The 15,946-nt window shown below is 31.0% G+C and overlaps 1 protein-coding gene across 3 annotated transcripts in view; it reads right to left on the reverse strand.

Moving 5' to 3' along the window:
* LOC145295821 (origin recognition complex subunit 6-like) overlaps positions 1 to 15,946 on the reverse strand; it is a 32,320-nt gene that overhangs the window by 7,973 nt on the left and 8,401 nt on the right. For all 3 annotated transcript variants that reach the window (XM_080141532.1, XM_080141512.1, XM_080141522.1), the window contains exons 2-6: positions 6,154 to 6,301; positions 5,647 to 5,810; positions 2,406 to 2,492; positions 1,592 to 1,704; positions 1,303 to 1,365 (exon numbers count right to left, since the gene is read on the reverse strand). In XM_080141532.1, the coding sequence (XP_079997658.1) occupies positions 1,303 to 1,365; positions 1,592 to 1,704; positions 2,406 to 2,492; positions 5,647 to 5,810; positions 6,154 to 6,301 (575 nt within the window). The remainder of the gene's footprint in view (positions 1 to 1,302; positions 1,366 to 1,591; positions 1,705 to 2,405; positions 2,493 to 5,646; positions 5,811 to 6,153; positions 6,302 to 15,946) is intronic.

Raw genomic sequence — 15,946 nt, forward strand, 5'->3', positions numbered from 1 at the left:
ATGACTAAGGCTGAAGTGCTTAAAAATCATTACTATATATTGGATAATAATAGAGAATTGGCTCTATAATAAGAAATCTACATGAATTAAAATATATATTTATGTATTTTACAATCAACCAAGCAATATACATAATATTAAAAATGATATAATTTATATCATTTTTATAGACATCAATGTTAATGCCTTTATTATAAAACCTTTCAACAAAATAAAGTGTATTTGCCTTTTATATATAAAAAAAAAAATAACGAGTACGAATCTGTCGAAAATTGAAAGCAAAAGCGATAACAATAATAACCAAAGTTAAAGACGAAATCAGATAATAAAAGAGGTTATATAAGAAATAGATGGATCATTAATTTTATTTTGTCTTGAAGTTTACAAATAATCTTATATCTGCTATATTTGAATTAATCATTTATCATACTTCAATTAGGGTTGCAAAAACCAATACAAAAAGAATAAAAAAAACCTTGACTAAAACTTTTACTAACACTCCTCTTGCTAAAAATATTTTTATTTTATTATGCATTTTGTGTTTAAAGAAGACTAATCTACAAAACATTTTGTTTATACCAAGAATATCACATGATATTTTTAAACTTTGTTTTTGCTTATAAAATTGCAGGGGGGGGGGGTCATTCTTTGATGAAACAGAAGTTTTCTACCTCCCCTAACCACATCCTTAATGGTTTGATGTATGGTGGAAGATCAAGTAAAACAAATCAAGCTAAGAAGAAGAAAGAAAAAACATGAAAAAGAGAAAAAAAATAAAATCAGTCAAATAATAACAAACTAACAGTTTGGCAGAATCAATTTTTGCTTAAAAAAAAAAACAGCAGTCCATATGAGTCCATGTGCAGAGATGTTGACATCTTTAGAAGTTAAGCCCATGATAATGCTAGTAGCCGGAAGCTACAATAATATGTTGTGTGGTAGTGTTCAGAGTAACAAAGATTTAAGCAACTTAGCCTTTTCACTATTTCTTTTGGAAATTACATGTGGCGGCTTAGGTTTTGGGAACATGTGCCTGGAAATTGATTGACTCAAGTCTGATATAGGTAACCAATCAATTTGAAAAAATGTTGAAACATCTTAATTTAAACTTTTAGAATCATGATAATAAAAAAAACAAAAACAATGATTTATATAAACATTTTTATATCTACCTATCATTATATTTCTGATTTGATGAAAAAGAGATAAAAAATCTGCTTGCCATTGTAGATCATATGCCACTAATATTCAACTTTCTTCAAATATAAAAATCCATACATTTAAAATATTCATAAAACTCACCATTTGCCTTTTCCTCTATTTCGTCAATTAATGTTCGGATCTTCTTGGTACAAACCTTTTTTTCTGATTAAGAGAAAAAGAGTTTTAAATGTGATTTTAATGAGAAAGACAAACAGGTAGGGACAGAAAAATGAAGAAATATAATTCTTTGCAGGAGTAATCAACAATAAAAAAAAAAAAAGAAAAAGGTGGGGGGGGACGACAAAATATTCTGTTAAATACTTTGGAGAAGATGAGGTGGGGGAAAGAAAGTTAATATAAGAAAAAGAAAAAAAATTTATACGCTTACTCATCAATTCTGCCACATATTTTTCAAGTTCCATTACAAGTTTGTCATAAACAGATTTTTTGACGGAGCAAAGATCACGTAGTTTCTGACGATCTACTTTGCATTTAGATTTTCTGTTGAGGAAAGAAATTTCTTGTATATTAACATGATACAACAATGACAAACCAAAATTGGCTTGTCAGAAGCAAAGTTTGACTTGTCATGTTTAATTCAATTTTATTATATATATATATATATATATATATTATATATACACACACACACACACACACACACACACAATGCCTCCTTTTATTTTCAAGAGACAATGGATACCTTCTGTAAATATGTTTACACAAAGAGTCTATAGTGAAGCAATATTTACATATCACTCCTGAATCAGCATTGCTGAACTCCAATGGTAAAGAAAAGTACATGTTGACTGGAAACAATATCAGGATAAGCAGAGAAAGACATACAAGAGAATCGTATAAATAATCAACTGAATAGGTGATACAGAAACAGGGAGATTATTTGATTTAACCCATCATGTGTTCATAAAAATAATATATAGATCTTTCTGAAGTTAAACATTTTGCTAACTTGAACCAAACACATGGACTTTTTCACTAAAACAAGTTATTAAATTGTTAAATGTGTTTCTAAAAATTAATTTTTTACAAAACTTACTCAAAGAATTAAACATTTTGAACAATTTCTTTGATATCCTTGTTACAGGGTTCCTAGATTAGAGCACGTCTGTACAAGGTAACCGATAATTTTTGTACATGTAATTAAACAGTTTAAAAAAGAAAAGAAAAACCTTACTACTCACATGCAAGCAGCATTCATAGCAGCAACCAAGAATAAAGTTGATGAAAAATCGACATCTGTACAAGTTTTCTGTAAATCTTCTTGGTATCTTTCAAAAGATGAAAGAGCATTTTTTTTAAAGATAGAAATACAGACGACAATTTCATTAATTTCATGTAAATAATACATGGATGTTTTTTTTTTTTTCAAAATTGAAAGTTTCAAACTTTCTAACCTTATTAAAATTCACATATAAAAATAATTTTTTTTTCTTTTTTGCATAACTTATAATTTTTGAAGCAACTCCTGTTAAGTTTACTCAACTCCTCTTCCACTCGTTGGAGAAGAAAAATTTCAATTTGTAGTTCAAGATGGTTTTGATTTCAAGAATATTGATAAAGATTAGTTAATTTAACTTTGAAAAACAAAATGTGTAAATTTGTGTATTAAAAAAAATGTTCATATTTCTAATTTTTAGTTGTTCAAAGGAAATACTGTTTTAATTTGCTCTGTCTCTTTCTGTTTTATTTCTATTTTGCTTTTCTTGCTTTTCCAAGGGTTGTTGGTATTTTTCAGTTTTAGATGTTTCAGCTATTTGATTGGGTTATCTATTTCCATCTCTTTAGAAATGTTTAATTTGTTTTTTGTTGGGGACTCTTTTTTGCTGGGTTGTTTTGGTCTTTAGTGATGTTTGGAGTTCATGATTTGTAGTTTTTATTATTTGGAATTTAAGTTTTTGGTAGTTTTGTTTTCTAATGGATTTGTTCGTTTTTTTGTTTTTTTTAGGCAAGGTTTCATTTTTTTCCTTTTCAGTTTTCTGGAGGTATGTTGCTTTTAGTTTTTTTTTAAAGTTCATCCATTCATTTGATTTAAATGTATTAACTTTTCTATTACTTCATTGTTTGGTGTGACTATTTAGGTTTGCTTTCTCTACCACTTTAACATAGGATTTATTCATATATCCTTCAACTTTAACATAGGATTTATTCATATATCCTTCAACTATCCTTTTTGCTTCTGAGAATGGAATGTTTCTTTTATGTTTTATGCTTATTTCTTTCATCCAGCGTTCACAGAATTTGGAGAAGGCTGGATGGTGTTTACACATTTGTTTTGACATTTTTCCTCTCTATGATTTGCATCTTTTGAGCTACATTTTGCACAAGTGGTTACTCCTTGGTATATGTCTCTGATGTCCAAATTTTTGGCATTCAAAACATCTTAGAGCGGTTGGGATGTAGATTTCCATGGGTTCTATATTATTTCCAATTTTATTTTTTTGTCATATTTTTGGTGTATTAAAAGTAAAGATGTATTTGTTGGAATTCTTTCATTTGCTTTCTTTATAAAAATTTTTATATTCTAAAATTCCTTGTTTTTTTTTTATTTTGTTTAGCACTTCTTCAAGTGTGGCAAGGGATAATTGCTTCTTACTATTCTTTTAGACTGATTGAGTTTATTATGAGGAGTATTTTTGATGTTTATGTCGTGAAATGCTTTAATTTTTTAATTTTATTATTTTGTTTTTGTTTCTATTTCAATCAGTAAATTTCTATTTTTCATTTTCTTTACATTTTAGGTAAAACTTTAGTTTAACAGAGTTTTTCTATCAGAAAAGGAGATAGTTTAGACATTTGTTTTTCTTCTAAAGATTCTATTACATAGATTCTAGGAAAGTCTGTTTCTATTTCATTTTCAAAATCAGATAGAGATCTTTTGGGTTTTTTGTTTGTGTGCATAGACATTAGTTTTTATCCTTAATTTTCATTGCCAGTGTTCTCCACCCACTACGGAGCCCAATATTGGGATCTGTTAAGGGGAAACCCAATCACCTTGACAGGTCAGAGTTACACAAAGCAGTATATATGCGAGTCTCTCAAAACACTTGTCACAAATATTTGATGCACACCCAAAGCACATTTGATGTGGACAAATAAATTTGTTTTCAGCCATGTTTGAATTAATAATCTTCATATGTTTATTGACCCTCAGCCACTGCTTCCTAACGTCTATTTTTGTTAGGATTTTGTTTATTTTTCATCTTTCTTAAGAAGGAGATAAGTTTGGCTTACAGTCTTTTATTCAGTTGTATGTTGATCCTTGTACTCTGGGTAAATTTGTTTGGTAGTAGACATTAGGGCTTGATCTGATCAGCTGATAGATCAGCTCCGTTATCTCCAACCGCCTGTCTAGCCAAGGTAAAAGCCTAAGTGAAGTGCTGATAGGTGAAGGTACTCAACCCTGACCTTCAATATCCTCAACCACCAGGATCCCATCCCAATGCATCACGGATTGCCACCCACAGCTAACAGGTGGCCCCATTGAGAGACTTTTACCCTCTGCAGGGGAGGCTATCAGCGAATTCTGATGCTCCAGTGACAGGGTGGAACTCACAATTTCTTGCTTATTTCTGGTCTAATTTTTCAAAACATACATGCAACAATACAATTGGAAAAAAAATATAAAGTTTTCCCAAATATGTAATCTGTATACGTTTTATCCATTATTTTTCTATTCGAATTAAAACAGTATTTACTTTGAACAGCTGAAAATTAGAAATATGAACATATTTTAATACTCAATTTTATACATTTTGTTTTTCAAAGTTAAAGTAGCCAATCTTTATCAATATTTTTGAAATTAAAACACATCTTGAACTATAAACAGAAAATTTTTCTCCAACCAGTTGAAGAAGAGTTAAGTAAACTTAAGGAGTTGCTTAAAAAAATTACAAAAAGACAAAAAAAAAAAAAAGAATTACATTGAAGCATTATGCATATTGTATGAAGTTTTGTATAAAAGGACTGTGCAGTGCATAGTAAATATAAAAACATACAAAGATGAAAATGTTAGCTGTAATCTTTTTTCTCTTTATAATTATACACATTTCGGGAAGGAGATTATTTTTTAAAGAATTACATGTTTTTCAAATGAGTTATAGAAAATCAAACATAACGGTTGGACAGCACATAAATCACATTCAAATATGAACGAATCAAAGTCAAAAACTATTACAATATTCAAGTGTGCCTTTCCCAATGTTATTGGCTTTTTTTTGGGAAAAAATTTTCATCCTATGTTTTTTTTTAAATCAAAAACATGGTTTTGAAAATAGATTATTTTTAAGACAAAATAGAGATGCATTCATAAAGTTTACAGCATCCTTTTAAATATTTTATGTACAGAAGATGTGCAAAACATATCTCGCAGCATTTCTACCTAGTTTGGAGAAGAGACATAAATAATGTTAAACGAAACCTTACCTGTTAAGTGCCCTCTGTGCTAAATCTGCTACTGCCACACAGCCAAACTGGACGGTTAATTCTTTCAGTGTACATTTCTGTTGCACTCCCAACAAACTTTCAACTGCTTTCAAAGAACTTAAGTAAGCTTTTTTTGGCATGCCAGACAGTTTGACGGCTAATAGCTATACAACAGACAAGGATTTTATTTTAAAAAGATGTGCAAACAATGATAAAAACAATGCTGTGTTCATATAGATTTTCAATGTCAATTTTCAAGGCCTTTCAAGCTTTCTCCAGACAAAATTCAAGTTTTAAAAACAAAATTTTTACAATCCAGTGATTTAAAAAAGTTGTCAAAAATATATAACAAATGTTACAAAAGCCTGTAAAAGTTACTTTGCAATCTAGCTGCATCATTTTTTTTGGTGTTTTTAAGTATTTTTTCAGAACAATAGAAAAATATATGAAAGTGTTGAAATAATTCAATACAATTATATATTTAAAATGAATAAAAGTTTGTCTTACTTTATCCGATTCCTGTAAGTGTTGAGCATGTTTGCTAGCGGCAAGATCAAGGCAAATCACCAACTTGCAAGTTTGGCTCAAGCGTAAAGATGAAACCATTTGAGAAGAAGGACCACAATCCATCTGTGAACTGTATTCATATGCTTGTCTGAAACAAAAATTACAAAACATTTTAATCTTAAATTTAAAGTTTAAAAAATTACACAAAAATAATAATTCAATAAAATATTTCTTTTTACATAAAATGAAAAAAAAGTTGAATAACTTGCAATCTGTATCTCCCACCAAGTCACATGTCACCAAGTCACATGTCACAAAACAGTGGATGGGAATCATCCCTGGTCAAAATTCTCCCTCTGCCTGTGTGATGGCAAATTCATTTTCTTTTCCTTTTTTTTATGCATTGGCATAGCACTCAGTAAACTCTTGAACTTTCCATAACCCCGATTTCTTATAATCATGAAAGAGAGGATGAGGGGAAAAAACAAATTTTTAGTTAGTTTTGTGGAAGATAGGAAACAAACCGAACAGAAATAAATTGTCTGTGGCTGGTATTTACAACAGTTTATTTATTTTTTTTTTTTTTTTAATTTTATAGAAAAACAAAGCCAGACGAGTTGAAGTTAAAAAATAAAAAGTCTGACGATGATTAATAACTAGTGAAGTGGACAAGCGAAACTCAATTGAAAGACAACATTATAAAGGTGCCCTGGGGGTGGGGGAGTAAGAAGAAGATGTTATAGAATCCAACCAAAAACAGCCTTGAATAAAAATTAACATAAAAAAGCTAAACATTATCATTATTGGGGGTAGAAATAAGTACCATCTTCTTCGATTGTTGTCATACATTTATATTACATACCTAGAAACCTCTTTTCCTGCAGTTACACCTTTTTCTTATATTTTTCATAGCCATAGTATCAGTGATATCTGAAACTCATTGCAGTTTGTTTTTATTTTTTGTTGATTCTCTTATGCCTCTGATCAATAGGTGAATCCCGAGATGAATTTTATCTTTTCTTTTTGTAAACAGGTGATGAGGTTAAGTCACAAATTTGGGATGAAGTAGGGAATAAGGATCCTGACCGACTTCACTGTGAAAAAGAGAAAAAAGGGACATCTGTCTCTCGACACTGGTTTGACCGTCACACACACACACACACACTAACCATATCACATCAAGAAAACTTTTGAAACTTAACTTTGTATTTTTATATATATATATATATATATATATATATATATATATATATATGAGATGATTGCAACGTCTTTTTAGACGAGTGCCACTCCCTCAGACACTTAAAGTCCATGAGCCCAAATGTCTGAGGGAGTATCTATACAAAGATGATGTTACAGAGTCTTAGCTTTGTACGACAGCTAAGTCTCTCTCTCGGTTCAAAATGTTGAGATCCAGCAACAAGCAAGAGCAAGATAGCCAGCAACAAATTAAACTGCAGACCAGCTTAATGCGGGTACTGGTCTTCCGCTTTATGGTTTTTTAAATCAGAGATTTGCTTCTCCTAGAAAGGTTGACTTCACCACAGCTTACGGGAGCCCTCTCTACCCCAATACACATATACACACACAAATATACAGTCGCCGGTGACCCGACCATGAGGCAGGTAGTACTGGGTTACATGGTACCAGTAGCATATGACGTGACCTGACCACATATATATATATATATATATATACACACACACACACTAGCAAAAGTACCAGTCGTTGACTGGATTCAAAAACAGCCTACAGAAAATGGACTCTGATTTATGAAAGTATGATAGGTTATGAAAAGGAAGGGTTGTAAAGAGATAGCTTCGAATTTGGGGGTATCAAAACCAAAGCAAAATATGATGAAAGTAAAAATAAAATAGATAAACCCCATAATTTATTATACCATACCTGTTCACACTGAAACACTTATCACAATATTCTGTGGATCTATATTAAAAAAATCTTGTTAAACTTTGTGACATATTTCCATTCTATGGAGATCAGGTGCGAACGAACACCCCATAATTTTATTATACCATATTTCTTCAAACTGAAACATAATTATCAAAGTATACTTATGCAGATAGATATGAAAAGTCTTTAAAGTTTGTGCCTATTTCCATTCTATGGAAGCCAGGCGCGAATGCAGACCCCACAATTTATTATACCATCCCTATTTAAATTAAAACATACTTATCAAATTATTCTTATGTACATCTATATCAAAAACACTTGTAAACGTTTTTTTTTTTAATTTTTAAATTATACTTTGTGGACCAGCCGCGAATGCAGACCTCACAATTTTAATGAACCACCGTTCTGCCAGATCAAACATACACATTCCTGTGTCTCGATACATCTATCATTATATGTGATCAATTTTCTATAATAGTCAACCATATAGGAGCCTATTCGTGACCAGACACACACACACACACACACACACACACATTCAGCTTTATATTATAGATATATATGTACACACTTTTAATTTGTTTTTACATAAGCAATAATATGTTGCTACACAGTCATGAGCATGTTTTGGCCAGCTGGTTTTAATAACTAGAGACCTCTTTAGGCAGTACAGCTTATATGGAAGCTAAGTTTGCAATATAATATCAGGTCATCCACATCATCAGGAATATCAGGAAATTCTGGTAAACGTCATAAAATAGAAACAAGGGTGAGATTGATTGTATGTAAACAAGATGAAAAGAAGTGTGGATTATGATCTGTGTTGGGGTGTAGGAATAAAGTAGACAGGGTGAGGGGTTAAGTCGAGATGCAGACAGTGAAGGACCAAAAAGAAATGTATGTGTGCGTCGTCTGTCACGGATCCTAAATATACTAGCGTGTATCGAGTCAATTGAGGGTAGTGCGAATTCGGAAATTTACAAGCATACAAGATGGAAATATCTGTATAAATTGGACTCATTTGCTGTTTTTTCTTATAATTTCTGGCAATTATAGAACTTAATCAGAAAAATTCCCTGGGTTCAGAAGATTCAATGCCAGACCAGTACTGCCTCCCAATATTGTCAGCCTACCCCTTTTTATGTGTGAAGTTTGAAGTGCCCTTTAAAAATACCGTGATGGACTTTACTGGAGATATATCTGAGAGAGGGAACTTTTTAAAAAGTACTTTTCACTTCACCTGCCTAAGTGTACGAACAGAGCCAGGGAGAGAATGGGAAAACCTACTAGATACAGACCTCCTGTATCTTCGGTTTCCCTGTAAAGGGGTTTATTAGTGTATCTCAGAGTGTCCCTGCAAAAGGACATGGATTGATATACAAATATGAGGATGCTTCTTTCACGAACTAAACCCCAACCAAATGTTCCCAAAAAACATATGAACAAGAAAAATTTAAAAAGTAAACACTGGCAGAACGACGCCCAGGATAAAAAGGTCCCCTCGTCATGGCTACGCACTGGGCCATACATGGAACATAAGTGCAATTTTTCCCAGTGATACTACTACAGGTAGCAACACTACGCTGGAGAATCCACCAGACCAGACAAATTCTGATCCTGGACTCCGGAAAAACCAAGCAATGATCACAAGAAAACGCAATTATAAAACAGTGAATTGGTCAATTGCGGAAAAGAAAAAATCCTTCACTGCTTCAAATAATCAAGATTTGAAAAATGGGGTAGGTGCAAGGACAACATATTTCAGGGCCAAATAAAAAAAACGGATCTACCAAGAGAAAACCTGGAGGCAACTACAACCAAAAAATTACTCTCTATAGTCTCACAAGTTGATAAATATATACCTCCACATGATGTGGTGCCCAACATGAACATTTTATCAATCTTTCAGGCCTTAGTCTTTTTGGACTTTGCATTGCAATTCCAGATGTTTTATAGCAAAGGTTGATGGGAGTTGAATTTTCCCCAGAAGTTTTATTTGCACAGGCAAGAATCTACATACCAAATTTAGTTCCAGTTTAAATTTTATGATGCAAAGACATGTTTGCTCATGTCTCTACAAGAATCCATTGGGGAGATTTTCCTGCCTATTCATCCACAGAAAGATATTCTAAGGGAACTCATGCCGCTGTGGTTTAATTTTTTTTTAAATGGTATCTTGAATTATTTCCCTCTTGTGGGAACTTTGTAAGATTGGTTGTTTTTGTTTTACGGCATATCAACCCTTTTCAGGTTATTTAATGCCAAATCCAGTGATTTTGAAAAAAAATTTTTAATAGAATATATTTGGGTTTTTTTCAAGTCAGTTTCTATTTAACATAGTTGGGACCCTAACAGGTACTACCACTCCGGGTCAGAGTGGACCTGGGAGCAATGCCAATTAAAGGGTGGCTCCACACTTCTCAAAGCCCGCAAGCTGGGGTCTCACCATTGGATAAAGTTTAAGGTCATATCCAGGACCAACTTTGTAAGAAGAACCGATAACAGCATATTCTTCCCATAATGAACTTTTCAACTTTCTTGCAATAGGATTAATCACAAATCTCATAAGACTTGATTTCCTGACATGCCTCAATCAGAAAAGATTACCTAGAGGCCATTCCATTACCAGCTTTGAAGCATGCTTTAAACACGTTTTCTGCAACACAGAATTGAATCAAGAAAAACATTCAAAGTATTTTTGCAAATTTTGTGAATTGTCATCAGTTCTTTTGGCTTTGTACTGCAACAATGGCAAGAACTAGCTGGGCAGTCACAGGTTTTTTCATCATCTTTCAGTTATACAATGAATACGAAGAGAAAATTGGCATACGCCATATTTTAATTTAATTAACATTTCACTTTTTCCTCCATGGTTTGGGAGAGCTTGAAAGAGATGCATTCAGACTAAACACTTGCCTCTACCAGGTTGTCGGTAGGAACAAAGTGAACTATTTTTCTCTCCTGGTTATCGTTTCTGATATTGAGAGGATGGAAACAATCATCCCCTGACTTACCTTGAAGTAGACAGAAAATTGGATGCCATTACTCCCAATACGTTTTTGAGGCCCAATAAATAATATTACACCTAGAAGGTGGTGATCACTCATCTTCTGTTGCTCTAGTCAAAGAAGGTTAATAGAATCCATGAAGCAGAGAAATGTTTGGTTGATTTCCAACATTTAAGATATAAATTTTTTCAATGCTCCAAAGTGCCATTTAGAAAACAGACACTCCTAAGGAGATCAAAATTGTTTGAGACCTTGGCAACGAGTAATGCTCCTTAGGAATGGAAGTGCCTCCTCCTCTATAGAGGCAGAAATGGTACTTCTGCCTCTTCATGAAAAAAGGCGGCAATATATTTGCGACATAAATTTGTGGTCTTGGGTTACTACCACCATTTTACTTTATTTTTTTTTATTTTTAAGTCATTGTCAAAACTTCAAAGATGTAAACAGACATTGTGGTCATTTTTTTCTAGTGCCACATGTAGTGCTTAATGCTACTCGTTTTTCGAATCAAATAAACATTTTACATTAAATAAAAACAATAAAAACTTATTCAGTTAAGTAGAAAAGTAGCTTATCTTGCCTTCTGATAACATTTAGTTGTTATATATTTGGTTTTTGACGTGTTTGTACCTCTATAGATTGTAAAACAAACCCGTCTCTTGTTTGAACAGCATAACAGAACAATATGCGACTAAAACCAGTGTCAGTTGAAAATCGCTTTCTAATGTAAAACTGTTCCGCTTCCCAGTCCAGACATCCCGTTTTTAGTTTCATTTCTCTACCAGCTTTGTAGAATTTTTTTTTTTTTTTTTATAGTTAAACCAAAAGTATTCTTGCTTTAAAAATGTTTCAATAAATAAACAAATGTTCACACACACACACACAAAATAAATTACCAGATAACACCTTCCACTCAAAGTATTTTAGAATTTTATGGTGGAGAATCTTTATCAGATTAAAATGTAATGTTAAATGATCCATTTCAGGGTCATTCTATTATTTTCGGGCAGTTAACCCAAGTTTTTGGCAATAATATAGAAAAGTAAAATAAAAACATTGTATTCTATTTTTCTAAAAATATAAAGAAATCAAGAAATATTTAATAAAGTAATATATTTTTATAATACTAAAACAGATCCAAACCATTAAAAAAAATACCGTACTCTAATAAAAAAACAAAAAAAAAACATTGTATTCCATTTTTCTAATAAATATAAAGTTAAAGAAATCAAGAAATCTATATAAAAATAAAATTGTCCATCTGTGTGTGTACATTTCCCTTCCTAACTACTCTGTCAATTTTTAGTCTACAGACTCGAAATTTGACATAAGGGGTATTAAGATTTGAGAAAATCTTTTTAATTGGTTTCTGACCAGAAATTTGGCTGTCAAGGGGTCAAGTTCAACGATTTGACCTTTGAAAACTTTACCAAACTCCTTAACCAATTTTGGGTCTAAACACTTGAAATTTTAGATGTAGGTTACTTAGACATGGATCAAACATTAATTTGATTTGAGCCCCAAAACAATAAATGCTAAGGGGAGAAAATTGGGGTCAAAGTTAAAAAAATAATTGACTTCTGCGGTCTCTACCAAATTACTTTGTCAATTTTTGATCTAAACATTTGAAATTTTACATAAGGTGTATTCAGACATAGCACAAGCTTTTTAATCGGTTTTTGGCCAAAAATTTGGCTGCCAAGAAGTCATATATCAAAAGATTTTACCTTTGCCGTCTCTAGCAAACTATTCAGCAAATTTTGGGTCTAAACATTTGAAATTTTACATAAAGGGTACTCAGACATGCAGCAAGCTTTTTAATCAGTTTTTCGGCGAAAATTTGGCTGACAAAAGGTCAAAGCTGAAAAAGGTGACCTTTGCATACTCTACTAAACTCCTCCGCCAATTTTGGGTCTAAACATTTGAAATTTTAGATGTAGGTTACCTGGACACGAGTCAAACTTTTTAATATATATATACTAGCTGTACCCAGCCATGCGTTGCTGTGGCTCAGTTTGTTAAAATGGAACATATTCCTCAAGAAAAATTGCATTTTGTTCGTTTATTTAATTTTATTTTTTGCAATTTTTTTTTTTTATCAATAAAAGTTGGGGTTTTTTTCCCAAAAAATTAATTTTTTACCATAAATTGTTAGGTTAAAGTTTTTGGGGGTTTTTCAGGAAAACTTGCACTTTTTTTTTTTTTTTTTTTTAAAGAAATTTGGCAGTAAACGTTTCTTTTTTAAATTTTTATTTAAAAAAAACAGATGAATGCTTTATATGAACATTGTAAATAGTTACGTGAAAGTAGAGAAAAGTTTGATTTTTTTTTTCAAGAGATTGGGAAGAGCATAAAATTTCACATTGACCCTGAAAATACCGTAAAAATTGAATCAATAGAAAAATTTTGATAGATTTTTAAAGTTTAAAAATTGAAAATACTGAGCTCGTAAAATTCAATTAATTTCATTACTGTTTTTTTAAAAAATAAAAATATTTCTATTACTTTTTATACAAAAGTAATAGTTTATTTTGGAAGTATAATCCATAAAGAAAATAGAAAACCCACTTTTAAAAGAGAAATTACAAGTTTTTTTATATTTTATTCGCAGTTTCGTGTTAGGGGTATCAAAAATTCATACAAAAATTGATACACCTAGTCATTTGTTTACAACTTTTGAGAAATTAAGCCTCCTTACTCCTTAAGCGATAAGCGGACATTTGTTTATTATTTTTTTTTTATTCAGTGTGTAAAATCCACTTTGAACAACATATTTGGAAATTAGAAAAAAAAAAAAAAATTAAAAAAAAACAAAAAAAAACAAACTTTGTTTTAGCATGTTAAAAGTATTTAGGTTGGTAGATAATTAAATTCTACTGTGTTTGGTATAAGTTTTTTTTTTTTTTTGCTGTTTCTTGTTTTTAGAATTTTTGACTAAGAGGAGAGGGGTTGCTTAGATCGTATTTTAATCTAAACTACGGAGGTTGGAATGCCCCCCCCAAAAAAAAATCGATTTTATAGCGAGATTTAAGAATGGTTAGCCAAAAAAAAAAAAAAAAAAGGTGAAAAACAAAACAAATAATCAATAAATGTTACCAAAGGCAATAAATGCTACTTTTTTTACTTCCATGAATGAGTTTATTTTATATGTTAAAGTATTTTCAAGCGCTTTTCTTTATTTTTTAATCTAAAATTGCGAGTGTGTGGGTGCAAAATATCTCCAGATTTTCTAGAATTCCGCGATAAATTGCAAACGAAATCTCCAGAACTAGCAGTAAAACTGCTAAATTGGAAACACTGGTCACGTGATGGCAAGCGGTGATAAATAATTGTCCATAAATTAAAAAAATGGCCTATCGGTACAAAGAAAACCACCTATTTATTATAGAAAAATTAAGTATACTGTTATAATTAAAAAGAGATATATAAAAACATGCATGGGTACAGTAAACATATTATACCAAAATGTCGAAGAAATCATTTATTTAGTTATTTAGACTATTAATTACGAACGAACCAAGAGCTACATACATATATATATATATATATATATATATAGCATTACAAGCATATGCTGCATTTTTATGGACATCAGCAATATTACATACCTAATGTGCTTTTTTATTTATTGGTCAATTTTTAAAAGAATTACATTGATGAAAAGAGAATAGAATAAGCATTCCAATGTTAATTTATTTTTCTTTTATGCATTTTTATGCTCCAAGTTAAAAATAAAAAAAACGGTAAAAAAATTACGATAGCAAAAAGGGAACAGTTTTTTCAATGTTTACATTTCATACATTATGTTTAGATACATATGCGCGGGATTAAATTTGATTGGATATGGCTGAAATTTTATAGGCTATATAAACAAAGTCCATCTCTACTGGTGTTTGATTTTTACGACCACAGGAAGCAAAGTTACTCCCGAGCAAAGTTGACAAAGAACATTTCCAAATCGATAAGATAAATTGGTATATATCATCCATTTTCATATAGATAATTGTTTCAAAATTATTTCCATGTATAATATGTAAATATTTGATAATTATTAATTGTGCGGAAATTTCTTTAAAATGTTATCTTTTATAGAAATTCAAATCGCTTAAAGGGAAATGCTGACAGCAATGGTTAGCTATGCGCTAACCATCCCTGTCAGCATATTAACGAGTTTGTAATCTCTTATAATAGAAAACGGTTTTTTCTGCTTTCAAAACGAAAGCAGAAAAGTTTTATTTTTATTCTGGGTTTGTCAATTTAAAAAAATTATCAAGTTTTTCAAATTTGATTTCCAAACAATACTATTTTGTTGTTTTTAACGCTTGTAGTACACATGTACTAAAAGTGTTAAAAAAAAAAAAAAAAAAAAAAAAAAATGTACTAAGTACATGCATTTGTTTTTAGTGGTAAAAGAAAAAAAAAAAAAAAAGAAAAAGTACTTGTGCACTTATGCTACCATGCTGAAATAACATTATTTAGAAACCCATTCTTAACATGGGGAAGGAAGGGTGTTTTGTTAACTATTCTGTACTTTCACCTAACAATTAAATAAAATGTATCGTGAAACTTTAATTTATTTTTAACTCATTGTCAAAACCATTTTTTCAAATCTGTAAAACAAACCCGTTTTTTGGGGTTTTTTTTTACTGATATCTAAATAATTAGGCGGTTCGATAAAGAATTTCATTGAGATGCATTTTGTAAATTTTTACCTTGTTTCCACCTTAACATTTTTCTTTAAAATGACTATCTTAAGGTTTTCGAGTATGCTGAAAACGAATATCGCATTTAAATTTTACGCAAATAAGTAGCTTTCCGGATATTAAGCAATGTCATTTCTTATGTTATTACTGGTGGTCATCTTGGTACGTGGG

This window comes from Euprymna scolopes, chromosome 2, assembly GCF_053919585.1.
Source record: "Euprymna scolopes isolate OS-2025 chromosome 2, ASM5391958v1, whole genome shotgun sequence".
NCBI classification, from domain to species: domain Eukaryota; kingdom Metazoa; phylum Mollusca; class Cephalopoda; order Sepiida; family Sepiolidae; genus Euprymna; species Euprymna scolopes.